This window comes from Montipora foliosa, chromosome 10 (genome assembly GCF_036669935.1).
Source record: "Montipora foliosa isolate CH-2021 chromosome 10, ASM3666993v2, whole genome shotgun sequence".
NCBI lineage: Eukaryota > Metazoa > Cnidaria > Anthozoa > Scleractinia > Acroporidae > Montipora > Montipora foliosa.
This window is the reverse complement of record NC_090878.1, coordinates 21,883,513-21,910,796: the sequence shown is the minus strand read 5'-3', so window position 1 is coordinate 21,910,796 and position 27,284 is coordinate 21,883,513. Positions and strand designations below refer to the sequence as shown.

At 39.2% G+C, this 27,284-nt stretch overlaps 1 protein-coding gene and 1 long non-coding RNA gene across 10 annotated transcripts in view; one reads left to right on the top strand and one right to left on the bottom strand.

Moving 5' to 3' along the window:
* The window catches only part of LOC137973822 (single-stranded DNA-binding protein 2-like), a 37,981-nt gene extending 12,807 nt beyond the window's left edge, over positions 1-25,174 (top strand). For 3 of the 9 annotated variants that reach the window (XR_011117319.1, XR_011117317.1, XM_068820709.1), the window contains 7 exons: positions 6,788-6,849; positions 9,472-9,505; positions 12,258-12,305; positions 12,659-12,725; positions 18,110-18,193; positions 22,515-22,556; positions 23,268-25,174. Coding sequence is in view for 3 of the 9 variants with exons in the window: in XM_068820709.1 (XP_068676810.1) it covers positions 6,788-6,849; positions 9,472-9,505; positions 12,258-12,290 (129 nt within the window). In the remaining 6 variants the exon portion in view is untranslated. Of the gene's footprint in view, positions 1-6,787; positions 6,850-7,665; positions 7,803-9,471; positions 9,506-10,941; positions 11,060-12,257; positions 12,306-12,658; positions 12,726-18,109; positions 18,194-18,938; positions 18,999-22,514; positions 22,557-23,267 lie in introns of those variants that run through there. The other 6 variants (XR_011117318.1, XR_011117322.1, XR_011117321.1 and 3 more) reach the window with 5 other exon arrangements.
* Positions 7,821-10,884, bottom strand: LOC137973824 (uncharacterized). Its single transcript, XR_011117324.1, has 3 exons — positions 10,812-10,884; positions 9,464-9,544; positions 7,821-8,567 (listed from the first exon to the last, which is right to left on the bottom strand). It is a non-coding gene; the product is annotated as an uncharacterized lncRNA (long non-coding RNA).
* Positions 25,175-27,284: the final 2,110 nt, after the last annotated feature.

Sequence of the window (27,284 nt, the reverse complement as noted above, 5' to 3'; positions counted from 1 at the left end):
AGTATAATAATTATTCTTAGGAGGGAAAGGGGCTCAGTGCTTCCAGTGTTTAAGTTTTATTCTTAGGAGGGAAAGGGGCTCAGTGCTTCCAGTGTTTTAGTATTATTCTTAGGAGGGAAAGGGGCTCAGTGCTTCCAGTGTTTTAGTATAATAATTATTCTTAGGAGGGAAAGGGGCTCAGTGCTTCCAGTGTTTTAGTATTATTCTTAGGAGGGAAAGGGGCTCAGTGCTTCCAGTGTTTCAGTATTATTCTTAGGAGGGAAAGGGGCTCAGTGCTTCAAGTGTTTTAGTATTATTCTTAGAAGGGAAAGGGGCTCAGTGCTTCCAGTGTTTTAGTTTTATTCTTAGGAGGGAAAGGGGCTCACTGCTTCCAGTGTTTTAGTATAATAATTATTCCTAGGAGGGAAAGAGGCTCAGTACTTCCAGTGTTTTAGTATTATTCTTAGGAGGGAAAGGGGCTCTCAGTGCTTCCAGTGTTTTAGTATTATTCTTAGGAGGGAAAGGGGCTTAGTGCTTCCAGTGTTTTAGTATTATTCTTAGGAGGGAAAGGGGCTCAGTCCTTGAAGTGTTTTAGTATTATTCTTAGGAGGGAAAGGGGCTCAGTGCTTCCAGTGTTTTAGTTTTATTCTTAGGAGGAAAACAGGCTTAGTGCTTCCAGTGTTTTAGTTTTATTCTTAGGAGGGAAAGGGGCTCAGTGCTTCCAGTGTTTTAGTATTATTCTTAGGAGGGAAAGGGGCTCAGTGCTTCCAGTGTTTTAGTATAATAATTATTCTTAGGAGGGAAAGGGGCTCAGTGCTTCCAGTGTTTTAGTTTTATTCTTAGGAGGGAAAGGGGCTCAGTGCTTCCAGTGTTTTAGTATTATTCTTAGGAGGGAAAGGGGCTCAGTGCTTCCAGTGTTTCAGTATTATTCTTAGGAGGGAAAAGGGCTCAGTGCTTCAAGTGTTTTAGTATTATTCTTAGGAGGGAAAGGGGCTCAGTGCTTCCAGTGTTTTAGTTTTATTCTTAGGAGGGAAAGAGGCTCAGTGCTTCCAGTGTTTTAGTTTTATTCTTAGGAGGGAAAGGGGCTCAGTGCTTCCAGTGTTTTAGTATTATTCATAGGAGGGAAAGGGGCTCAGTGCTTCCAGTGTTTTAGTATAATAATTATTCTTAGGAGGGAAAGGGGCTCAGTGCTTCCAGTGTTTTAGTATTATTCTTAGGAGGGAAAGGGGCTCAGTACTTCCAGTGTTTCAGTATTATTCTTAGGAGGGAAAGGGGCTCAGTGCTTCAAGTGTTTTAGTATTATTCTTAGAAGGGAAAGGGGCTCAGTGCTTCCAGTGTTTTAGTTTTATTCTTAGGAGGGAAAGGGGCTCACTGCTTCCAGTGTTTTAGTATAATAATTATTCCTAGGAGGGAAAGGGGCTCAGTACTTCCAGTGTTTTAGTATTATTCTTAGGAGGGAAAGGGGCTCTCAGTGCTTCCAGTGTTTTAGTATTATTCTTAGGAGGGAAAGGGGCTTAGTGCTTCCAGTGTTTTAGTATTATTCTTAGGAGGGAAAGCGGCTCAGTCCTTCAAGTGTTTTAGTATTATTCTTAGGAGGGAAAGGGGCTCAGTGCTTCCAGTGTTTTAGTTTTATTCTTAGGAGGAAAACAGGCTTAGTGCTTCCAGTGTTTTAGTTTTATTCTTAGGAGGGAAAGGGGCTCAGTGCTTCCAGTGTTTTAGTATTATTCTTAGGAGGGAAAGGGGCTCAGTGCTTCCAGTGTTTTAGTATAATAATTATTCTTAGGAGGGAAAGGGGCTCAGTGCTTCCAGTGTTTTAGTTTTATTCTTAGGAGGGAAAGGGGCTCAGTGCTTCCAGTGTTTTAGTATTATTCTTAGGAGGGAAAGGGGCTCAGTGCTTCCAGTGTTTCAGTATTATTCTTAGGAGGGAAAAGGGCTCAGTGCTTCAAGTGTTTTAGTATTATTCTTAGGAGGGAAAGGGCCTCAGTGCTTCCAGTGTTTTAGTTTTATTCTTAGGAGGGAAAGAGGCTCAGTGCTTCCAGTGTTTTAGTTTTATTCTTAGGAGGGAAAGGGGCTCAGTGCTTCCAGTGTTTTAGTATTATTCATAGGAGGGAAAGGGGCTCAGTGCTTCCAGTGTTTTAGTATAATAATTATTCTTAGGAGGGAAAGGGGCTCAGTACTTCCAGTGTTTTAGTATTATTCTTAGGAGGGAAAGAGGCTCAGTGCTTCCAGTGTTTTAGTTTTATTCTTAGGAGGGAAAGGGGCTCAGTGCTTCCAGTGTTTTAGTATTATTCATAGGAGGGAAAGGGGCTCAGTGCTTCCAGTGTTTTAGTATAATAATTATTCTTAGGAGGGAAAGGGGCTCAGTGCTTCCAGTGTTTTAGTATTATTCTTAGGAGGGAAAGGGGCTCACTGCTTCCAGTGTTTTAGTATAATAATTATTCTTAGGAGTGAAAGGGGCTCAGTGCTTCCAGTGTTTTAGTTTTATTCTTAGGAGGGAAAGGGGCTCAGTGCTTCCAGTGTTTTAGTATTATTCATAGGAGGGAAAGGGGCTCAGTGCTTCCAGTGTTTTAGTATAATAATTATTCTTAGGAGGGAAAGGGGCTTAGTGCTTTCAGTGTTTTAGTATTATTGTTAGGAGGGAAAGGGGCTCAGTGCTTCCAGTGTCTTAGTATAATAATTATTCTTAGAAGGGAAAGGGGCTCAGTGCTTTCAGTGTTTTAGTATTATTCTTAGGAGGGAATGGGGCTCAGTGCTTCCAGTGTTTTAGTTTTCTTCTTAGGAGGGAAAGGGGCTCACTGCTTCCAGTGTTTTAGTATTATTCTTAGGAGGGAAAGGGGCTCAGTGCTTCCAGTGTTTCAGTATTATTCTTAGGAGGAAAAAGGGCTCAGTGCTTCCAGTGTTTTAGTATTATTCTTAGGAGGGAACGGGGCTCAGTGCTTCCAGTGTTTTAGTTTTATTCTTAGGAGGGAAAGGGGCTCAGTGCTTCCAGTGTTTTAGTATTATTCTTAGGAGGGAAAGGGGCTCAGTGCTTCCAGTGTTTCAGTATTATTCTTAGGAGGAAAAAGGGCTCAGTGCTTCCAGTGTTTTAGTATTATTCTTAGGAGGGAAAGGGGCTCAGTGCTTCCAGTGTTTTAGTTTTCTTCTTAGGAGGGAAAGGGGCTCACTGCTTCCAGTGTTTTAGTATAATAATTATTCTTAGAAGGGAAAGGGGCTCAGTGCTTTCAGTGTTTTAGGTTTATTCTTAGGAGGGAAAGGGGCTCAGTGCTTTCAGTGTTTTAGTAATATTCTTAGGAGGAAAAGGGGCTTAGTGCTTCCAGTGTTTCAGTATTATTCTTAGGAGGGAAAGGGGCTCAGTGCTTCCAGTGTTTCAGTATTATTCTTTGGAGGGAAAAGGGCTCAGTGCTTCCTGTGTTTTAGTATTATTCTTAGGAGGGAAATGGGCTTAGTGCTTCCAGTGTTTTAGTTTTCTTCTTAGGAGGGAAAGGGGCTCAGTGCTTCCAGTGTTTTAGTATTATTCTTAGGAGGGAAAGGGGCTCATTGCTTCCAGTGTTTCAGTATTATTCTTAGGAGGGAAAGGGGCTCAGTGCTTCCACCGTTTTAGTTTTATTCTTAGGAGGGAAAGGGGCTCAGTGCTTCCAGTGTTTTAGTATTATTCTTAGGAGGGAAAGGGGCTCAGTGCTGCCAGTGTTTTAGTATTATTCTTAGGAGGGAAAGGGGCTCAGTGCTTCCAGTGTTTTAGTTTTCTTGTTAGGAGGGAAAGGGGCTCAGTGCTTCCAGTGTTTTAGTATTATTCTTAGGAGGGAAAGGGGCTCATTGCTTCCAGTGTTTTAGTTTTATTCTTAGGAGGGAAAGAGGCTCAGTGCTTCCAGTGTTTTAGTTTTATTCTTAGGAGGGAAAGGGGCTCAGTGCTTCCAGTGTTTTAGTATTATTCATAGGAGGGAAAGGGGCTCAGTGCTTCCAGTGTTTTAGTATAATAATTATTCTTAGGAGGGAAAGGGGCTCAGTACTTCCAGTGTTTTAGTATTATTCTTAGGAGGGAAAGAGGCTCAGTGCTTCCAGTGTTTTAGTTTTATTCTTAGGAGGGAAAGGGGCTCAGTGCTTCCAGTGTTTTAGTATTATTCATAGGAGGGAAAGGGGCTCAGTGCTTCCAGTGTTTTAGTATAATAATTATTCTTAGGAGGGAAAGGGGCTCAGTGCTTCCAGTGTTTTAGTATTATTCTTAGGAGGGAAAGGGGCTCACTGCTTCCAGTGTTTTAGTATAATAATTATTCTTAGGAGTGAAAGGGGCTCAGTGCTTCCAGTGTTTTAGTTTTATTCTTAGGAGGGAAAGGGGCTCAGTGCTTCCAGTGTTTTAGTATTATTCATAGGAGGGAAAGGGGCTCAGTGCTTCCAGTGTTTTAGTATAATAATTATTCTTAGGAGGGAAAGGGGCTTAGTGCTTTCAGTGTTTTAGTATTATTGTTAGGAGGGAAAGGGGCTCAGTGCTTCCAGTGTCTTAGTATAATAATTATTCTTAGAAGGGAAAGGGGCTCAGTGCTTTCAGTGTTTTAGTATTATTCTTAGGAGGGAATGGGGCTCAGTGCTTCCAGTGTTTTAGTTTTCTTCTTAGGAGGGAAAGGGGCTCACTGCTTCCAGTGTTTTAGTATTATTCTTAGGAGGGAAAGGGGCTCAGTGCTTCCAGTGTTTCAGTATTATTCTTAGGAGGAAAAAGGGCTCAGTGCTTCCAGTGTTTTAGTATTATTCTTAGGAGGGAACGGGGCTCAGTGCTTCCAGTGTTTTAGTTTTATTCTTAGGAGGGAAAGGGGCTCAGTGCTTCCAGTGTTTTAGTATTATTCTTAGGAGGGAAAGGGGCTCAGTGCTTCCAGTGTTTCAGTATTATTCTTAGGAGGAAAAAGGGCTCAGTGCTTCCAGTGTTTTAGTATTATTCTTAGGAGGGAAAGGGGCTCAGTGCTTCCAGTGTTTTAGTTTTCTTCTTAGGAGGGAAAGGGGCTCACTGCTTCCAGTGTTTTAGTATAATAATTATTCTTAGAAGGGAAAGGGGCTCAGTGCTTTCAGTGTTTTAGGTTTATTCTTAGGAGGGAAAGGGGCTCAGTGCTTTCAGTGTTTTAGTAATATTCTTAGGAGGAAAAGGGGCTTAGTGCTTCCAGTGTTTCAGTATTATTCTTAGGAGGGAAAGGGGCTCAGTGCTTCCAGTGTTTCAGTATTATTCTTTGGAGGGAAAAGGGCTCAGTGCTTCCTGTGTTTTAGTATTATTCTTAGGAGGGAAATGGGCTTAGTGCTTCCAGTGTTTTAGTTTTCTTCTTAGGAGGGAAAGGGGCTCAGTGCTTCCAGTGTTTTAGTATTATTCTTAGGAGGGAAAGGGGCTCATTGCTTCCAGTGTTTCAGTATTATTCTTAGGAGGGAAAGGGGCTCAGTGCTTCCACCGTTTTAGTTTTATTCTTAGGAGGGAAAGGGGCTCAGTGCTTCCAGTGTTTTAGTATTATTCTTAGGAGGGAAAGGGGCTCAGTGCTGCCAGTGTTTTAGTATTATTCTTAGGAGGGAAAGGGGCTCAGTGCTTCCAGTGTTTTAGTTTTCTTGTTAGGAGGGAAAGGGGCTCAGTGCTTCCAGTGTTTTAGTATTATTCTTAGGAGGGAAAGGGGCTCATTGCTTCCAGTGTTTCAGTATTATTCTTAGGAGGGAAAGGGGCTCAGTGCTTCCAGTGTTTTAGTTTTATTCTTAGGAGGGAAAGGGGCTCAGTGCCTCCAGTGTTTTAGTATTATTCTTAGGAGTGAAAGGGGTTCAGTGCTTCCAGTGTTTTAGTACGTTTTACTCTGAGTAGTGGGTTAGTTTCACCATCATGGTAGTAGACAGCTGCCTTCTACTGATGACAGGGATGGGAAAACTATCATCATGCTGTATGTACTGTTCAATGTACTGTACATGAATGGTACCTGGACTTGTTTGGGATTTTTTAAGATAAAAAATTAAAAGTAATAATTATAAAATTTATCTATAGTAAGTTATAAATAAATAGCGAAAACTAAACCCTGTGCAAGCAAGTTTGAAAAATTGAACGCATAAATACTGCGTTTACATGTATGCAAATAAAATTATAAGGTCTCGAAGAGTGGGAGCGCCATTCTCCTACAAAACAAGCTTGTAGATCTGCAATGAAAAAGTAGTCCACTCTTCTCTGTCTCTCTCGATATATATATTTATTGTTCAACTTGATGAATATAATTAATTTATTATTATTAGTATCATTATTATTATTATTATTATTATTATTATTATTTATTTATATATTGTCTTAAAATTATCTGATTCACCAAATTGTTGCACAGAGAAATTTGTACACTGTATGTATGTATTGGTAGTTATGTTTTTTTTCCTCCTAGCTAAAGTCTGTCTTTAAAGCTAAAAGATTGGCTCAAAGAACATCTATGGCCAGAAAGATCTATTTACGTTATACACTTAATTTATGGTCCCCAGGGAAACAGTTTTGTTTCCCTGAGAGTCCTCATGTTTCCTGAGACGAAGTCAAGGGAAACCTCAGGACTCGAGGGAAAACAAAACTAACTAGTTTCCCAAGGGACCAGACATTAAGTGCTTTGTTATATATTTAGACTTTTCCTGCAACAATCGCAGCAAAACCTCCGGAGCGGGCAACAACTGGGGAATTGTATCCCAGTCTGGATACATTTCAATTTGATCAGGGCCACGTGACCAAGAATCAACCAATCACAGTGCTTGTTTTGTTGAGCGAAAGTCTAGGTATATAACAATATAGTCTTGTTATAATATTAATACAGTTGTTTCCTTTCCTTAGAACTATGGTGGGATGCGGCCCCCTCCCAACAGCTCAGTAGCACCTGGGGTTAACATGCCAATGTAAGTCTTACGTTAGTACAGTAAGTAGTCAAATTCATGTGCACCGCTTACCCAAGCTTTTGAGACTTGATAATGCAGGTGCACTGCTGTGGTTTGGCAGACACTTAATTTCATGCAACACAACAAAGAATTTTCTTCCGTCCACTTAACAGCACGGACACTCGAACCATGAATGGTTGGGACTTTTTTTCGCATTTTTCCCCAACACTGACCAATCAGAAACGTCCTGGAAAACAATAACCTCGGCATTCTTTTGCGACGTCCAATCATAAAGCCGGCTTAACTTCAAAGCAAGTCATGAACTACGGACCAGCCCATTCCGATGCTAAGAATGATTTCTTGGTCAGAGTTTTGTTTCTTTTCGTAATTGATCGAATTGGAATGCACAATAAAAGTCTTCCACCAACACTATGTCAGGGCACTGTAATGTTAGGATCAATAATCAACTTGGCATATACGATGGAGGAAGAGCTTTACCTCAGATGTACAAGGAATGAATCCTCAATCTCCACCACGATGGGCTTAAGCAACAAAATATTACTGACACTGTACGGGTCCCTGTAGGATACCTAAAATTACGAAACCAACAGCACTTCTCTGCCTGTTATGTGTCAGAGTCAACAGACCTATATCGAAATTATCATCGGCACCTGCCATCCTCTTTTCATGAAAGAAAGTTTCCCACCATAAAAGTCAAGATTTGAGTGTGTGACCTATCAAGGGTTTGAGTTGCCAGGGGTAAACGTGAAATGTATGGCAAAAAAAGTCTACACGTAGATCTTTATCGATTTATTACTCTTGGTTTTTGAGTTGCAGGAAAACAAAATGTGTTGAAGTTCTATTTGGTTATTGACAAATGCAAACACTTGTCATCTCATCCAATGAAGAAACAAGTCCTTTAGTTACCTCGTACTCTTGTGTGCCGTCAATGGGAACTGGAGCCCCAGGGAAATATGAAATGACAAGACCAATAAATTAATAAATTTTATTAATTTCAATGTACATTGTAATAAATTACATGTATGTTGATATACAGTATGGCATTCTGTAGTTGTCTTTACAGCTGATATCCCTTCAAAGGCACTGGAAATTGTAGCCATTTTAGTTTGTTTCTTTGTTAATGGGAGAAGCAGAGAAAAACGTAACTTGTCATTTTACCAGCTTGTAAACAGGCGATAATTGACTCTCAGAAATACCACTCTGGTTTCTCTACCGGTTTAGTCACCATTTCACTGCTGTTTTCAGTCAAGAAAGCTTTAACAGACTCATAATAACATTATTAAAACTTCTCTTGTTACAGTGCAACGAGCCTTACCATGGCCACCCAACAAAGTTTTTTACAAATTGTCCGCCAATCAGGATGCGTAAATTTGATTAGCATTGACGCCTCCTTGAACACCATTGCCTGGGTTTTTGAGTTGACGTATTATTTTATACGTAATTTTCAAATGTGAAAATTTGTTGGGTGGCCAGGGTAAGCCGCGTTGCACTGGAAGTCCATTTTTGAATTTTTGTTGCTACACAATAATATTTATTGACATACATGTACAGTAGTGTTTGTGAAACAGATCTTAAGAAAACAACCAACAATTCTTCCACATTTTCACATTCTCGTGTCTTTGGTACTGTCCAGCCTGTCTAAAACAGCTTTTCTACTCTTATCAGTGTTGATTTCTTTCCAGTTGTGCATATCATGTGCTAAGCAGCCTTGAATGTTTCTGATATGAATACAATGTATTTTAATGAATATACTAACAATACTCGTGCAATACAGTGTACATTACGTACTCTGCACTGGATACACGTAATTTCTGTCAAGTTTGGTGATAAAGACAGTCATGAAAATTTAATGTTTTGGTCGGAGTTGTCCCATTCAGTGCCATTTAACCTGGCAGCAGTAGTGCAGACTACACAAAAATTATCTTTTCGCACCAAAAATTGAGGCTATAGTGATTCAAATCCCTGCAAGTGGAAACAAGTCGACTTGTTGCTTGCTGTTGTGACACTCGCACAACTTCATCACTCGACACAAAGAAGTTGACTATGGGCAATTAAGTCTAAATTATACTTGGTAACCGTAACTAGAGAATTGTAGTTTGAACCTTGTTTCAGTCAATTGAATTTTTTAGAACTGAAAACAATTTAAAGCCAGTCAGTTTGAAAAGGGATGTAACTATAATTTGCAATGCAAGAAATGTATTTACTGCTGAACTTAAAGTGCATGTAAAATGTTTCTGTTCCTTTTGTAAACCATTCCATCCAAAGCAAACATGTCACCATGGTTCGCAGAATTTCCCTTTTTCTGTGCCATGCAAGTCTCATAAACTTGGCAGAACTCAGTAATTTGGACCCATGACTGTTATGTGAGAGGCATGGGTCCATTCTCGATTCTACATCCCAAACTGCTTTGCATTCCGTTTTCGAAGAAATTTTGCATCACAAAGCAGTTTGTGAGATAAAATCGAGAATGGACCCATGACTGCTGGTTTTGATAACATTGCACATCTTTGCCAGGCAGATAAAAAGCAAAATTTTGAGGTAAGTATGGTATTAAGAAACATGTTTACTTTTGATATTAATTTTGAGTTTAGTTGTACTTTAAAATTTGTTTTACCTTCACAGGCCAGGCAGTAGACCTTGGAATCCCACAACATCGGTAAGGAGTGAACTGTGACTCTGAGCACTGACTTTTAACCTTGACAAGGAAAAAAGTCCTGACATCACAAGAAAATTCAAACAACTTAAAGGGGCTAGGTCACGCTATTTTAGGTAATTTTGTTTAATTTTGTTAATTATGAGCTCTAAACGTCAAATCAGCAGAGCAAGAGTCTTTCATTTGCAAAATCACGGCCACATAACAACTGAGAATGATTTTCCAGCTGTGTAAATGACATTTTGATGTAGAATGATATAAATTTGAAAAAAGGTGGGCCGACGTTTTTCAAATTTACCCAAATTCAATCCATTTCAATCCTTTCCAGTTTTGTCCATCCATGTCCCTTCTTGGCTTCCCTGTGTTTTGTTAGAGTTCTTCTATAGTTTGGAACAGTTATTTTGATATTTTAGTTAATTCTATGACCATTCGATCAGTGCTGAAATTGCCTAAAATTGCGTGACCTAGCCCCTTTAAATGTTTTGGATGATTTGAAATAACTGAAATAAATGGCCATTTCTCGGCTTTTAAATATTCTTTCAACTACCTTTGATGTCTCGTAATTATAGTGCAGGTGATGATAAAATGTTAGCCCCATCAAGTGAATGAAGAATTATATAATATAAGCTCAATAATAAATGCTTTTGATTAGTTTTCACCTATGATCTACATTATTAGAGGACAGACGCATAGCTGGCGTCAGCATCAAGAACTTTGTAATTCTTTGTTAGATAAAACAAAGATAACATTTTGCTTTGCATCTGTTCAGTGATTGATCACAGGAGACTTCAAAATCTGGTAAGAGCATCAGTGACAACTCAGCTATTGCCTTGTGTGCCACTTTTTTGTTGTTACCACATTTTAACGTCATCTATGATATATTACTGAACAGATGCAGGGCAACATGAAATCTACATTGCATTTGTTAAAGGTATCTAATTTTTAATACTAAAAACTGAATTATGGATATCAGATTTCCAGCATTTTCTTTGGCTCGCCAGACACAGGCTATCAGTTCAGGCTATACCTGTTGTACCTAATATGGTCAAGGAATGTGTCTGCAATAAAGCGAGCTGAAAACATTAATATTTTTTGTAGCTGTGACAAAAATGGCAGACAAAAGCCATTTTGGACTGGAATTGGCCGAGGCAGAAATTGATGCTTTAGTCAGGCCTTCTGACAGGGTGCACGGGTGCGGAACCGCACAATTCGGGAAAATTTGCAAAATACCGCACAATACGGACTTATCTACTCAAAATTTTAATCAAAACGCGTTTTTCTATTGAGTATCAGGAGATCTAGAATTTACCTTGAAAACACTCTTGTATTTCCACGCTTTCAGCGAACAACTCGTCGATTGGGTTACACAATTAGTGACTGATAGAGACTATGTAGATATACATGACGTGCATTAGAGGCTCGCTAGGTTTTCTGGGGCAATTTCCTCGAGTGGTTTTGTTTAGCACATTCGATTGCTTCAACAAACGTAAAATCAGTTTTAAATAGGTTCTAAACTTCAGTCAATGTTATAAAAATCATCCGAAGTAAAATGTAGAGGTAAGTCAACCATTACAGCAGGAATTTCACGTTGATATGGTTAAAGAAAAGGTAGTAAGACAAGGAGAACACGATGTTTGCAAGATTGCACAATCCCGCACAATTTTCCCCACAACTGACTTTTTTTCCCGCACAATTGGCCTCCAAAATAGCGCACAATTTTCATTTTTTTCCCGCACCCTGTCAGAAGGCCTGTTTAGTCGACAATACATGGAATAGTTGTTGATCCTCGTTGGTTAGCAATCGCTATTTATCCAATGTGTCCTTGTAGAATAATCAATGAGGAATCTTGATGCTCAGAAAAAATCTTACTGCTCCTTGGCAGGGCTCGAACCTACGACATTCTGATTACAAAAAAAAATATATTCTATTCAATCATTTACCAGGGTAAACATTTCACCATCTTGACTTGAATTGTGAGCACTATTCTGGCAATCTCAATCCTAGCGGTAAAGTGGGACAATTGCCACATGAACCTAGTTTGATGGCCTTGCCTCCCTGAGTCTCCTATAATAGCTCAGTGGTAAAACCTCTGAACTAGTCATCAGAAGGTCTTAGGTTCGACTCGGCAAGGGAGCACTCCAATTTTTTTCCTGAACATTCTCATGTTACCAGGTTCAAGGCTTGTTCTGACCACTGGTTGAATTTGTTCCTGGTAGTCCCTGGTTCAGCTTCTTGGCTGCACTTTAAATAGCCCACTGGTTTGCCAGCCAGTTGGGATGCTTAACAGTTGTTGCTGATATTGTATTCTGTCGTTTTGTTGATTGTTTCATTGGCTCTGGAAAGCCCTTATGGGGAGCGGTCAATTATGTATTTTATTGTATTGTATTGTATTGTGCCATGGACAAAAATAGACACATTTCTTCATACCTTTATTGTACTTATGAGATAACTTACCTTTAGAGTTTGTCATAAATAATTAAGTTTTGAAGTCAGTTGTACAGTCCTACTTATCTATCGGTATCTCGTATGTTACTTGTCAGTAAACTGTCAGTTGACAGGTTACCGACAGTCCTGGACTTTTGATTTGTGAAGCTTTTCAAAAATTATGCAATTTTGTATGGGGTAGTTGATGTGCTTTGAAACAATACAATCATGTAGGTCTCATGCTATTAACAGTGATAATTAACACTAATAATAGCAATGATAATATCATACCCAGGAAATTTGCTGACAATATTGCTTTTTGTTATGACAGGTCGCTGGTCCACCAGGCACACCTGTCCAATAATGACCAGCCCTCAAGGTCTGTAAATGATTTTTCAAAGTTTAACCCTTCGAGTCCTGAATGCACCCCCCCCCCCCCACCCCCTTCCTTGATGAGTGAAATCTTGCGCCAGACTATCACGCTGTGACCAGCTGTCACCTGTATCAGACCCAGCAAGTACTGGAAGTGAATCCATGTATGCAATGATGAAGTCTGTCCCTAGAGGAAGCATTCCGGCGGCAATAATTTTATTCTCTTTGCGTACATGTACATTAATATTATTTTATTTTCTATTGTTTTCCCAAGGATTGCCCTAATACCCACCCATAAACCTTTGCTTCCTGTCAGTGTGTTTGCCAAACCGTCATGTAAGTTTTTGTTTTCTGTTGCAGTACATGGGAGGTGGTCCTGAACCCCCACAACCTCTAGGAGCACAGGAGGCTCCTCTAGTCATGAATGGTAAGAGAGAGTTTAAATAACAAATTATCTATTTATTAACTGGAACTGGCCCCCATTTAGGAGTAAAATTGTCTGGTGTTAGAAAGAATAAGTGTCAATCTTAGGAATGAAAAGATTAAGTTTGGTGCTTACTAATTCAAAGGTAGTTTTGCATGTATTATGAATATGCGGGAAAAGCTGGTCTTAACAAGTGTTATAGAAATCTAAAAAGAAAATTGAGGGTATCCAGGCATTTAAATTCAAAGATAATTGATCAAGAATATTTGTTAAAAGCTTTAAAATACAAAGCACTGTATTGTGTTCCTTTACAAAGTGAAGCTTATTAATTATCTCCGAAAAATGCATGGTTACCCCTAAGCTAAGTTTGGCTTTCTCCACATAGTTGTAAGCGGTGCCAAAATATCACTACATTAGTAAACACTACCGATAGGAAATCCGACTCATAACCATATTTGGTAAATCATGTGACCAAAACAGAGAATGCCTAAAAACTCAGCGAGTTACATGTAACTGTTTTTCACATATTTTTAACGCAGCAGTATGAGAACATCCTGACACAAAAATAGATTTTACAAATTATTTCTCGAAAAAACTTGGATGTCATAAGGCCCTCCTTTGATACACTTTTCAAACTTTTCTCACTTTTCTCACTTTTCTCACTTTCTACACTTTTCTCATACATCGCACTATGGCAAAGAAACTCATTAATAAACAACACGATGCCAAACTGGTGGCTGACCTTTCTCATCTTGCACACTCCTACGTATCTGCACATCGACCAACGACTGCCGATCGTAAGAAATACCGAATCTTGAAGGACTTGAAGAAGATACAAAACATCGTGATTTTAAAACCGGACAAGGGAAATGGTGTTGTGGTCCTGGACAGAATTGCATATGACAATGGTATTCTCAAGATGATCAATGACACTTCCAAATTTAGACCTATCACGGAAGACCCCACCTTGTCAAGAGAAGGTAGGCTACAACGTTACCTCAGGAAGCTTCTAAAGAATGGCCATTTGGATCGCTGTGTTTATGACAAAATCTATCCCTCTGGCTCTCAACCTGCTAGAATCTACGGCCTCCCCAAGATGCATAAGGCCCGTGAGCCGAACTCAACTCCTCCGTTCCGTCCTATAGTTTCTTCAATTGGAACATACAACTATGAGCTGGCTAAGTATTTATGCATTCTTTTGGAACCTCATATCCCATCTGAATATTGTGCTTTAGACACTTTTACTTTTGTTCGTGAAATCAATGAATTGCCTTTATCGGGAAAGTTCATGGTTTCCTTTGATGTCGAAAGTTTGTTTACAAACATACCCTTGGAGGAGTGTGTCAACCTGGCAGTTGACTACATCTCCAAGGGCAACCCTGATCTCCAGCTAACTAAAACTGAACTCAGAAATCTTTTTAATTTTGCCACTGCTCAAACACATTTCCTGTTTAAGGGTTCGTTTTTTGATCAAATTGATGGGGTGGCAATGGGCTCTCCCCTTGCCCCGGTGTTGGCTAATCTTTTCATGGGTCACCATGAAAGGATCTGGTTGGAAAACTACAAGGCCTCCAGTATTTTACTTTATCGACGGTATGTTGACGATACTTTTTGTCTATTTGACACTGAACATGACGCTACTTTGTTTTTTGACTACATCAACGATAGACATCCCAATATACGTTTCACCATGGAAAAAGAGATGGATAAAAAAAATCCCCTTTTTGGATGTTCTGATTGACAACAGTCAACCTCTTTCTCCTATTATCAGGGTCTATCGTAAGAAAACGTTCACCGGTCTATTAACTAATTATTTTAGTTTTACCCCATTCTCTTACAAACTTGGCTTAATCAGGACTCTAGTTGACAGAACGTATAAGATCAACAACACATGGATAGGCTTCCATGAGGATATCAAGAAATTGTTATTAATCTTACGTAAAAACCTTTTCCCCAGTCATATCGTTGAGAGAGTCATTAAGCAGTATATTACAAAAACTCAGACCCTTTCGAACACACCTACTAGTCCTCCCTCTAATCCTACACATTTTTTCAAATTACCTTATGTTGGGCCCTTCTCTATTGTAGCACAAAACAGATTACGTAAATTACTTAAACGTTATTGTAACAATCTTGATGTTAAGCTAGCCTTTTCTTCCTTCAAGATCCGTAACATGTTTAGTGTGAAGGACCCTGTGCCTGTTGAACTCTGTTCGAATGTTGTCTACAAGTTTACCTGTGCAAGCTGTAATTCTTGCTATGTCGGCGAAACCAGCCGACACCTCTCGACACGCATTCGCGAACACTTAAACAGGGACAGGACCTCACATATCTTTAAACACCTTCAACAATCCAAGGCATGCCGTAACTCCTGCTCTGCGGAATGTTTTGAAGTTATAGACCGTGCGACCACAAAATTCCAGGTCAAGATAAAAGAGGCCTTACATATTTCCTGGGAGCAACCTTCTTTAAATAAGCAATTATATCACGTTAATTTAACTCTCTCGTTCTAATCAACATGTTCCATTGTACACTCTTTTTTTTGTTACCTTTGGCTATTTTGTTAGATTCCCAATTTATTTCACGTTGTTATTTATCTTTGTTTAGCATATTATAAATTCAAATGTAACTTCAAATTAATTCTACTTTCAACTGAAGATGGTCGTTGCACGACCGAAACATGTCTTTAATTTCAAATGTGTCGTCACTTTTATAAAAATTGTTGTTAGTCTGCTTCTTTCCAGATCTTTTCAAAATATCTGTTCCTTTTTTTTGTCCAATTAGAGATTCCATGCTACAGTTCATGAAAAATGATGGGATGGTTGCCATATGGTGAAAAAACTGCCTCTTCCTTTCGTTTCTTGGGAGCTTTTACCTGTTTTTCACTGATATGCATGGCACCTTCTGATTGAAGTGATGTCAGATTTTCATGATTGCATGAAAAAGATTCTTCATAGAACCATCCATGCAACCTTTTTGCAGGGCTTTTTGACTAAAAACGCTCCTTAGCAACCATTGTCTTTCTGTAGTTAAGTGCCACCCCTCTTAATTAATTTAAACATTAAAAAAAACTCAATGTGGTGGAGGTTGATGCAATCTGGTAATTACTCTACTCCAATCAGCTGCTTAATATTTAAAATTCTATTGAAACCCCTGGACTTTCAAATAATCAGTGTGTTAACCCTTTCCTGCTTGAGGGGGGGCCCACTGACGAGTAAAGTTGTCTGGCATTAAACACAGTAAAATCTAGAAGTGCCACTCTTGGGTCAGGAAAGGATTTAAATGGGGAAAGTTTTTGAGTGGACCTTGATGTTGTTAACCGTTTCCTGCCTGACCTGATTTGATTGTTACTGTGAAACAACCTGCACTTTCATCCTTGTTTTATTTTCAAACAAGACGGAAAATGTTGAGGTACATGTACTTCTGTACTGCTAGCTCCATTGCTTGACTGATACCTTTTTATGGATCTCCTCTTTTTTGTTGTTGATGCCTTCATCTTCAGGTAAACTGCAGAATACCCGACCACTCTTGTGTTCTTGTACATAGCTCTCGGTAACGTAGAGCTCGTTTTCATGTTTATTGTTACTGGGTTGCCTATGGGCAAACCCAGTCGAGGTCTGCGTTTACATGTAGTTTGTTTGTTTTCTTTTTTTTATTTATTTTTTGTTTTTTTTAAATTTTTTTTCCGTGTCGGTAAAAGTCTTGCCTGTCACTCCCCTGGTAAGTGGTGTCTTTGTGTATAGAGCCTTCTGCGCGTATTTTCTTAGGATCGAGAGGGTAGTGGAACTGCGTAGATTTCTCTGGTGAACACAGTAGAATCATTAACTTAGCCTGCAATGGCGTCGAAAGTCATGCAACGCGAATGGCGTTTTAGTGGCTCCTTAAACAAAATGTACCCTTATGGAGCTCAATAATGGAAAGTCAGTTGGATAAACTAGGCATGAATCTCAAAAGCGACGAGCGACAATCTATCGCCCGTCGAGACGAAATCAAAGTGAGCAGTATTTACCTGAAGTACATGGTAATTTGACACAATTGAGTTTCTTGTCTTCACGCACGCAATGAAATAGGAAGAGGTTTTCGCCTCTAAGAGCAAATATGTTGTTTGTTTCAATAAAAATTTCGCTGGAAAAGGATTCTGTGGTATTTTCTGCCTTTGTGAATTATAATATCATGTTGTGTATTGAATTTTCAAGTTTAAGGTTGAAATGTGATATGGGAGAAGTTTTTTAGTATTGCGCTGTAAGCAGGAAGGGTTCACAGGCCTGTTGGAAGCGTGCTTGAGTTTCAACAAAATGAGCCCCAAAATCAGTGAAAACTTGTGACGCAGATGAATATTATAATAAAGTAGCTGCTATTTCCAAAATGATGGAATTACCTGGTGATAAATAACGTCGTACGCGTCTTGGAGAGTAAATTTTGACTTTGCATAAACAAGAGTTGGGCGATTGTGATCTTTGTTTTGACCTCGATCATTTCATTGTCAAACTTTATAACACTTGACAGAAAAAGAAACTTACGAAAACCCGGTATCTTGCCATCATTTGACACACATGCTTCACTGTTTGGCGAGTAAACATGCCACGGTAACTTAATCACTGCGCCCGCTGAATTCCGGCCATGTCACTTTCGATTTTGCAGTTTACCTGAACGTAGCAAAAATCTCCCAAAATGTTTGTCGCTGATCGTAACTTTTTATATTCTATATTCACGGTTCAAAATTAATGTTGTTTTCATGTCGTAAATATTTTATTCTCGATCGACCGTCCGGGAAACTTCCTTCTGCTCTTTCTGAAAACTGTGTATCAATAGTTATTTGCTTTTTCATCAATATTTGTTTTGCATAAAGCAAGCTAACAGACTCTGTACCTTGCTGAGCTCGCATTTGTTAGCGTTAATAGTATTTTCGGTCAGATGTCTCTGTTTTTTATGAGGGGTTTATTGTTTTGGTCTCCCATCCTAACACTAACCCTGCAAAACAGGGCTTGACTTCAGTGAAGTTTATTATTACAAATCTGTCAGATGCTCAGAGGGCACACTTGTGGTGAAAAGAAGTTGGGAGGGAACTTGAAAATTATCAACATGTCAGCCCAGGAGCCAATGTTTCTCGCTTCTCTTTTATTTGTTATTCTTCAGAGACTGAAATGCTGTATTTCAATACCACGCAATTCAGTGCCTTCTGATTTTCTGTAGCACGAACCACAGGCAACCCAATGTATGCTTCACAGAAGCATCTCGTTTTGTTGAAAGTTGGATTTTTATATCACTAAATTAAACGATTTAATTTGATTTTAAAGAAGACTGTCTTTAAGGAGGGAAGGGTTAATGAGCGAAATTTGATAGCGTTTGATGTAACTGACCTGTATGTGTGCTTGTGTTGTCTGTAGGATAATCAGAATGATCACAATTCTGGTACCCCTGGGGAGGGTGATGGACAGTTTGGCAATTTACTGCCATTCTCACAAGATAATGTAAGTGCGAACTTTTCTGTTAATTTTAGGGTTAAAATTCTGGTCGATTATCAATTAAGATATTTGAAGACATGACGAATTGTCCTCATCCCATATTCGAAAAGAAAAAAGAAATATCGTTATGTTAAACATCATCAAGTGTCGTCATCCCTTAAATACGACCCGTAATGACAGTCGGGGAGCCACAAATGTGACCCGTATGCGTTAATTGCATGAGGTAATCATTAAACCATGTGAACATTAGCACTTAAAAACTGACACGGAGCACTGTGTGAAGCTGTTTTATTAAAGGGGCTAGGTCACGCTATTTTAGGTAATTTTGTTTAATTTTGTTACTTATGAGCTCTAAACGTCAAATTGGCAGAGCAAGAGTCTTTCATTTGCAAAATCACGGCCACATAACAACTGAGAATGATTTTTCAGCTGTGTAAATGACATTTTGATATAGACTGATATAAATTTGAAAAAAGGTGGGCCGACGTTTTCCAAATTTACGCAAATTCAATCCATTTCAATCCTCTCCAGTTTTGTCCATCCATGTCCCTTCTTGGCTTCCCTGTGTTTTGTTAGAGTTCTTCTATAGTTTTAAACAGTTATTTTGATATTTTAGTTAATTCTATGACCATTTGATCAGTGCTGAAATTGCCTAAAATTGCGTAAACTAGCCCCTTTAAAGATGGCAGTTGGAACACATGTACAACCAACCAAAACTTGTTTCGATAGAGCCTGTTTTTTCACTTGACAGGTTGGACTTTGCACATTAACAAATGTTACGTGAAAGATCGCCAAACAAATTTTGTGAAAGGTTTGGGTTTAAATTCTGTAGAGTTAGTTCATTTATTGAAAATGGTGTAGCTGCCGCGCCTGGAATTTCAGACCTTGTTTCTATTTTCTTGGGGCCAAGTAGAAACAAAGGCCTGGAAAGTCAGCCTAATGAATAATAAATAATATGGTTAAATGATCCTGGGTGGAATTCATGTTCGTCCAGCGTCGAAGACTGACAGCCGTGTTCCTTTTTCCTCCGTTATGACAACGAATATCAAATCAATAGCTGTCAAAATACACCTACAGCTGTAGCAACCATACTCTATTCGCTTTCCTGCCAGACACTAGAAAAGGTTGACCCGCTCGGATATTCCGGAAGAATGCCGTATGCGTTTGTCGTATCCTATCGGGAACATTTCTTTACTTCTTTACCACGGACTGCTCTTATCAGAGCCGCTAATCTTAGAAATAGGTCAAAGTACGTCATCTGAACTCAACAGACCATGTGACTGGTGGAATGAGAAAATTAAATGACTGACTGACAATAATTGCTCCGTTTCTGGTGTACCGTATAAGTTGTACGGGCTCCACCCTGGATGATCACCAGAAAGTGACATTTAGGTTAAAAGGTCGAATGCGGAGGTTGTAAGCTCGAAAACTGCGGCACACGCATTTTATTTTTTTTGAAAGGGAAGGCAACGGTAAACTTTGTGTGACTCTTCATGTCCTCGTTCGTTAAATCTGGAACACACGTGCGTTTTACCTTATTCCAAAATGACTGTCATTCTGATACCCTTTTTTTGTTCAAGTCATTTCCAGATGCCTCTGATCAAAATTCAGAAAGTCAGTAAATAGCGGCCATTTTGGAATTAGGCCAATGAAACATGAAGATGTGTAGCTTTCATTTCCATATTAATAATATAAATTGAAAAAAATTGTCAATTCTGATTGTCTAAGAGAAATGCAGTTTTCAGGTGACACAGCGCAGAAAATAAGCAATTCTTTGCAAAAACAAGTATGAAACCAAGCATTCTGATTGGTCAGTGAGCAAAGACAGTCACAAAAAGCCAATCAAATCCGAGCCCTAGATGTCGAAGTTTTTGCGTAATTGCGTGATACTCTGCTTAACCATTCCGACTTTTTTCATGTATATTTTTAATAAGTACATGCAATCATGAATAAGTAATCACATGATTTTTCTTGTGCTATTTGGAATACATAAGAATTTTTTTTTTCGAAGACTACAGATTGCACTCGCCCTACGGGATCTTGCAATTTTCACCTTTGAAAGAATTTATTATTGCTTATTTTTTCATTACGTCATCGCGGCCATGTTGGTGGACAAGAACAAAAGATCTCTCATTTGCTCCTTTTGTTCTTCCACCAGCACTTGTACTTCACATCATTGTTATCTTCGTCTCTAAGAAATATATAATAACCCAAGTTATTCGCGCATTTTGATTGTTTCTTGCCTATGATCTATTAGAGGACAGACGCACGATTGACGTCACCATCTCAAAGTTTTCCGAATAAAGTTTAATTCTTTATCATATAAAACAAATAGATTCCATGTTGCCATGCATCTGTTCAGTAATAGATCACAGAAGACGACGTCAAACTGTGGTAAGAACATCAGTGACACATTCGGCTATCGCCTCGTGTGCCAACCTATTTGTCAATTAGCCTGCTTGCAGGCAGTTGATGTACTTTTCTTTAGAGAGGGTGTGAAAACATAACCTTTTCACATTCTCTCTAAGGAAAGTATGCCTGATCGCAAGTAATTGTCGCCACGAAACACGTATCAGACGCCATATTGGAAGAGTGTGGAAAAGGTCTTGGCCGGGTGACAAAACGACGGGTTGTGGAGTGAGAAGAGCGGAGAGAAAAAACGCCTGTCCGAACACCAGCCTTTTCTCGATAGCTGCGTCCATCAGCGGACGCGGCTTTCTAATTGGTTGGCTCAAATGGTTTAAATCTCTCCGCTCTTCTTACTCCCCACCCCGTCGTTTTGTCACCCGGCCCAGACCTATCCCACGCTCTTCCAAGTATGGTGTTTCGTGGCGACAACATCTACCACCTGCAAGCAGGCTATTAAGACATGGTCATTCATTCATTCATATATCTAGTTATTGTTATTAATTAATTATTTAATTAATTAATTTACATAAGATCACGCACTTGGGCCAATATATTGCGTTCTTCACTGAATGCGACTCGTAACTTGAACAAGCAGCGTTCAATGCTCTGGTGGTTAAATGGGAGAAACCTTTTTAAGAGACGCAAAATGAGTTCAGTGTCAACTGTATTTAGCACTGGGGTACAAATTGGGGACACTTGACAGAAATCAAATTCAATTTAAAACCTCTCGGAGGGTAGTAGAGAACCAACAAACGTTCCAACTCTGATTTGAAACGCGAAATGTTGTTTGCTTCTGTGAAAGTTGGGTGACCAACAAATAGGCAACATGTTCTCGAGAGTGGAATTACGATAATCATATAAGATCATCCAGCGTTGAATATATGATAATCATAATTACATGCCATATGCACTGGTCTAAGTCCCAGGACTTGTAGCAGATAAAAAGGAAAAAAAAGGTAAAAGTATTCCGTGGACAGGATTTGAACACGGAGCTTTGGCTTAGAGGAACAGCTTCTATTCACTAGACCACGATGAACAAGTTACAAAGTTTCTTCAATACGTATTTGTTATTTGTTGCCTGTTATCTAGATTAGGATCACAATAATTCATCAATGATTGAGCCTTAGCGCTAATTTCAAAATGGTTAGCTTGGTTTTAAGTGTGGTCGGACCTTTCTCGTTAGTTGTCTAAAATAAGTTCTTAGCGAGTGTTATCGCACGTTAAAAGCCCGGTCTTATCACAAATAAATTAGATTATTGTGTTTAAAAATGTTGTCTAAGCAAACAGCGACTCGGTGGTTTAGTTGTTCAGGGCGGTGACAGGTGAGCTAATAATCGCAGCTTCCAGTCCCGAGTCCGGATATCTGGGTTGAATTTTAAAAGAAAAACGTTCAATTCCCAGAATTCCTTTCCAACTGTCAGTGTCATGAAATTATGTTAATTGTATATTCAAAGCCGGTTGATACTATATGATTATCGTTATACCAGTCTCGAGGATGACTTGAAATTGGCCAGTTTCGTATTCTCGCGGTTAGACTGAATCTAGCATGAAATGGAGGCTAATGCAGGGTAATTAATATGAAAATATTCCCCCGCCACACATTTGCCTTCACTTCATGCTCGATCCGACCCAACCGTTAGAATACGAAACTGGCCTAATCCACGCCTTGAAAACAACCATAGATCATCTGACGCCATAACCACTTGTAAAAATAATTCATACGTGTATCACACTTCTTTCGTCGTTCGGTTGAATGTGCTCTAATCCCCACGTGCACCATGCTCCTCGCGGTCTGTGGCAGTGTCCTGTTTGCTGACCGCTCGGAGTGCGTGCACAATCGTGCTCCCACCCTTTATTTTTTTCTTTCGTGTCACCCCATGCGGTGGTTTGTAATACTTTAATTCTTATTTGTTTGCAGACATTTCCAAGTTAGAGTACTGACCCCTAACTGGCTTTTAAAGTGAGTTTATGAATTATGTAAACGTTGATAGTACGTAAACATTGAAAGCATGAAATTGTGTTTTATTCGTGGTTAGAGCTTACAAATGACTTATGGTTGACAAAATGGGCCCGTCCTAAATTTGCAGTCAAGGGACTTAAGTGTTCCTCCTACAATTGAATATACCGGCGTATGTTTTTTTCTGAGCACACTTTTTTCAATCCAATGAGCTTGTGGAAAACGGAATATATTGTAACGAAGAAAGCGCAAATGCCGTTTCCTCGTTATACGCTGCATAGCCCTCCTCCTCCGAACGGCTAGAAATGTAACACTAAACCAAAGAATGAATGCAACTGTTACAGAACTTTCCAGCTCCAATCTACCGCTGAAATGTAAAAAAATTATGCGAATGTCGTGAAACAGCATAAGTTACACAACCATGCATGAAACGTGTTTCACACCGACATCTGGTGTGAACGACCCAATAAAAAACTTGTTTCGGCGCAGCATGTTTCCTTGAAACATGTTTACTCTAATCATGTTTCGGCACTGTGACAGTGACTTTGAAGGAGAGAGTATAGCGAACCAAAAAATTAATGTTTGACCAGTGCAGAGACTTGTTAAGTAGAGAGGGCAGTGCATGGAGCAGTGTAGAAATATCTCTGAATCGAAAGCTCCTTTTTAGTTTTTGTTTGTTCGTTTTATTTAACGAGAACTTTAATTTCCTTTCAGCATCACTGTGAATCGGTTGCGATCTTAAAGATCAAAGAAAGCATGCAAGAAGAAGCAAGAAGATTTGAAAATGTCGATGGAACGACGGACCATCAAGGAGAGTTTTTCATGCAATAACAGCTAGAGAACTTTCGCCTTTGTATATTTGCCAACCACTACCCAAAGATTTGTAGAAAACAACTGTACTTGTTCTACGGAGTTTGCATTGGGAGAACAACCCCGCTATCGCTAAACGCCTTCTCTTGTGCCAGGGAAGACGAGTCCAAAGTAGATGTCTCTAAATTAAGGTTATATTATATAGAACGGGAAATATGTTTGTATAGTCCATCGCTTAGAATACGTTGTGGCTTATAATTAATAATATACGGACGGTTGTTGGGTGTTTGTGTAGAATAATAGACGAGTTCTTTGGGACAAGAAAGCTTTCATATCTTATCAGGAATGAATGAGTTTGCTGCTGCGGTGTAAAGTACAATAAGGGACAAAAGGGATCCAAGCCACGTGCTTAAAAGCAGGTTGACCCAGATTTCTTTCTTGACCTCAAACGCGTTAAACACGTGTCCAACACATGATGGGCTCGTTACGCCTTGGTGACGATTCTTTCTATTTATCCATCGCGTGCCGTAACGTTGTCAACGCTTAGTAAATTCTAGCTCCTTCTTAGTGGTTCGGGTCAAAGTCGCGTAACGCTCCACGGGTAAGGAACGTTATTTGCGCGACTACTGCCCGAATGGCTCCGAAGGAGACTAAGTAACATGGTCCAAATGAAGGAAAAACTTTGTACAAATGGTTGCTTCGCCTTCTCAAGAAAAGTTTAAAACCAGACTTGTACCTTGTGAGACTTGTACCTCGGTGCTCTGTAAAACTTGAGCGCAAGCAGGTGGTCGATGCGTTGGCGCCCAGCGGACCCAGTGATTCGTAAGCTTCTGATTTACACTGAAAAATCGAGGAGCTGTTTGGAATGAAACCTTAAGCTCACCCCAAGTTTTCCGCAAGGTTTATATTTTGCTTCGTCTTTTAACGTGCATGAAGACGGCTAGTTATCCAATTTGCACGTTTACCTCCAATGTCCATCAAGTCTCCTTATTTCACGCATATTAGGGAAACGGTCTTTACCGCAAGGTGTCTGCACGTAACAAGAGCGAATCAGTGATTGGCATGATACGAGATGTAGCTATGTAAAAAGCGCGGGAAAACACTGCGCGCGAGTCAGGTGGTTTTGGTCTGCTTAGTTTAATTAAACGGTGACTCCAGATCGTTGGCCAGTCAAGATTCACAGTCTTGATTCTATGATGCGCTTGTTTGTGATTGGTGTTGTAGAGTGAAAGGACTGCTATGGAACAAGGCGGGCTTTGCGTGCTGGGAGGATTAATTCTATCAAACGTACTGGACCTATATTGTAACGTTCGCCAACCAACAAATCTTTCGACTCGTTTAGGAAAGTAGTAAATTAAACATTTTTTGTTTCTGAGCGAAATATCGGGGGGAGGTCAGGTCTTGGGTCTGCAAAACGTTAATATGATTGATGTGATAAAAATTGTAAGATTATTTGAAAGAACTAATTTTTAAAAGTAAAAAAACTATACCTTGGGGAAAAGTTGTGTACATTACGGATAATGAGACGCTGATAGTATTTAACTCGTGAAGGAAGGTGCAATGTTTAATCCACCTTTGTTTGTGTGAAATAACTTGAGCAAATTATGCAAACAACACGGAGGAGAATTTGAGATTTTCGGATACAACTTCCAACCATTTTGTTTTTGTTTTTGCGGGTTAGATAAAATCGCTCATCTGTGCCGTGAATAGCAAGATGAAACTGTATAAAGACCTTCTACAATATATAATTCAACTGTCCAGTATATTAATACACTTTGAGATCATGTTGATTAAAGAAATTGTCAATGAAATCCTACTAGTAAGATTCGCCCTCAATCTGTAATCTCTGTTGTCCTGTCATGATTCGGGTGGGCTGGGAGCATGGTGACTTGTTTGGCGTATGGGGTGCGAATTTTTGTATCAGTTCTAGGAAAGGGGCAAAAGTAGAGATAATGATTGATGCTAGCCTGCATAGAATTGTTAGCTATTGTTTAGCTATTCTATATGTGCTGATTTTCTGCGAACATAGCGTTTTTTCCAAAAGTAGTGTTTGACCTAAAGTTCTCAGCAACGTCAACCGTAACTCAGCTGAAATGACTCACAGGCCATTGTGAACAACAAGAAAACAAAGAAATGTGTTTTAATAAGTAATGTTTTACGGGGAGGTCTTGGTTTTCCGGGTCTTAAGCTTCGATCTTCGTTTTTCACACCCCTAGCATTATCCAAGCACGTACTGGGGCCTCACCACCTGGTATATTAATATGAATTTGAAAGGCTTTGTCAAAACGGACGAAAAACTTAGAAATTACGGAAACGAAACTTGGTGGAAGCAACTAAAATCGACCGAAAAACTACTCGCGATGAATAAAGGACGGCGAAAGAGCTTAGATGAACAATTGTCCTTAGCAAGTTTGTCTCTTTTTTTGCGCTATAAAAAAGCATCGTTTTTATATCGGAAAAAATCTCCTTCTTGCGGGCTTCTTTCTAACGCTCTTTGGACGAGCAAAGAAAAAAGAAAAGTTGCCAAACTGCGATCCTCGTATACTGAAGATGTCTTGTATCATACGTGTTCTTGATTTGATTGTAAAGAAACATTAGTTTGGGAAACCTGTCTTAAAAATTCGTTTTCAATCCCACATACGCTTAATTTTTTTAAAAGGAAGCTTCGTATAGATTCTTGTGCACAGTTGTACACAAGGCTCGGGTATACAAATCTGTGGTCAAAATAGGCATCCACAACTTAACACAGAGTTACTTCTGTATAGTTTCAAATGCAGGAGCAAAATCTAGAGTGACTGGGTAAACAAGAGCACAAAATGAAAACCTTAGCCTCAACTTACTCAAGATTTTGTTTCTGAGGCAAATTATTGTCGTGTGCATCAAAATTAAAGCTGTATTCTCAGTCCAAATATGTATGTAATCATATATAATTAATATGATTAAGTACTATTATTATCAATATTATGATTCCTATTCTTAGTCTCGCTATGTACACTAGCAATTTAATTCTATGAATGGCTAATTCTTGTAGCATCAACATTGATTTGAAGTAGAGAAGGGTATAGAAATGTGGACGTTGTTTAGATGTTATCATATTTAAGCATTCTCACTTCTCGAAGAAAAAAAGTACAATATTGGTGACTGGAAAATACATATTGGTGTCTGCTGTACAGGTATACGACGGAGTTAACTGTTGTTGCTTCCCCCATTCTGTGTCCTTAATCAAACACCTTTTACTTTCCTGAAGGAAATCTCTTCAAGTCTTAGGGAGGAAGGAAAATCCCTTCTAAGCTCATTTATTTTCGGCATTAGCATGCAGTACCCACCTCCAGTCTCCCAGTGGCTTTTTTTGGATCTTCAAAGAAACAGGACTTATTTATTCTGCGCCATAGACCTCTTTCATAATGGCAGCCAAATAAAATATTCTTCTGTTAATACTAATAAGCCTTTCTATCCTTGCTTCAACGAGCAAATTTCAAAAGAATATTTCAAAATGAGGGCAGTAGGTCTAATTAACATAAATGCAACAGAATGTAAAGGAGGTTGCCATTTGTGAAAGTGGTCTATTTCCCTTTCCTCACAGAAGGCAAAACATTCAACTTATCGTGGTCAGAGCTTGGGAAGGGGCGGGAAGAGCTGATGCAAAGAAGGGGGGTGGGGGGGGGGGGCATAAGCTTTTTTGCTCGGAAAAGGGTGGCCTTACCTAAATATGTCAATGAACAAATAAATAAATAATGAAACCGATAAATATACACTTAATGAAGAAATGAAATAAAGAATTTCAATACATTAAAAGAAAAAGATCGTGTACAAGAACTGTGTGCTCTGAAAAATGAAAAACTTTTATGTAATCAACTGTAGCAACAAATTGTGGATAAAAATGAGTCTACTTAAAAGATTGCTCTTTTAGAAGATGTTTGC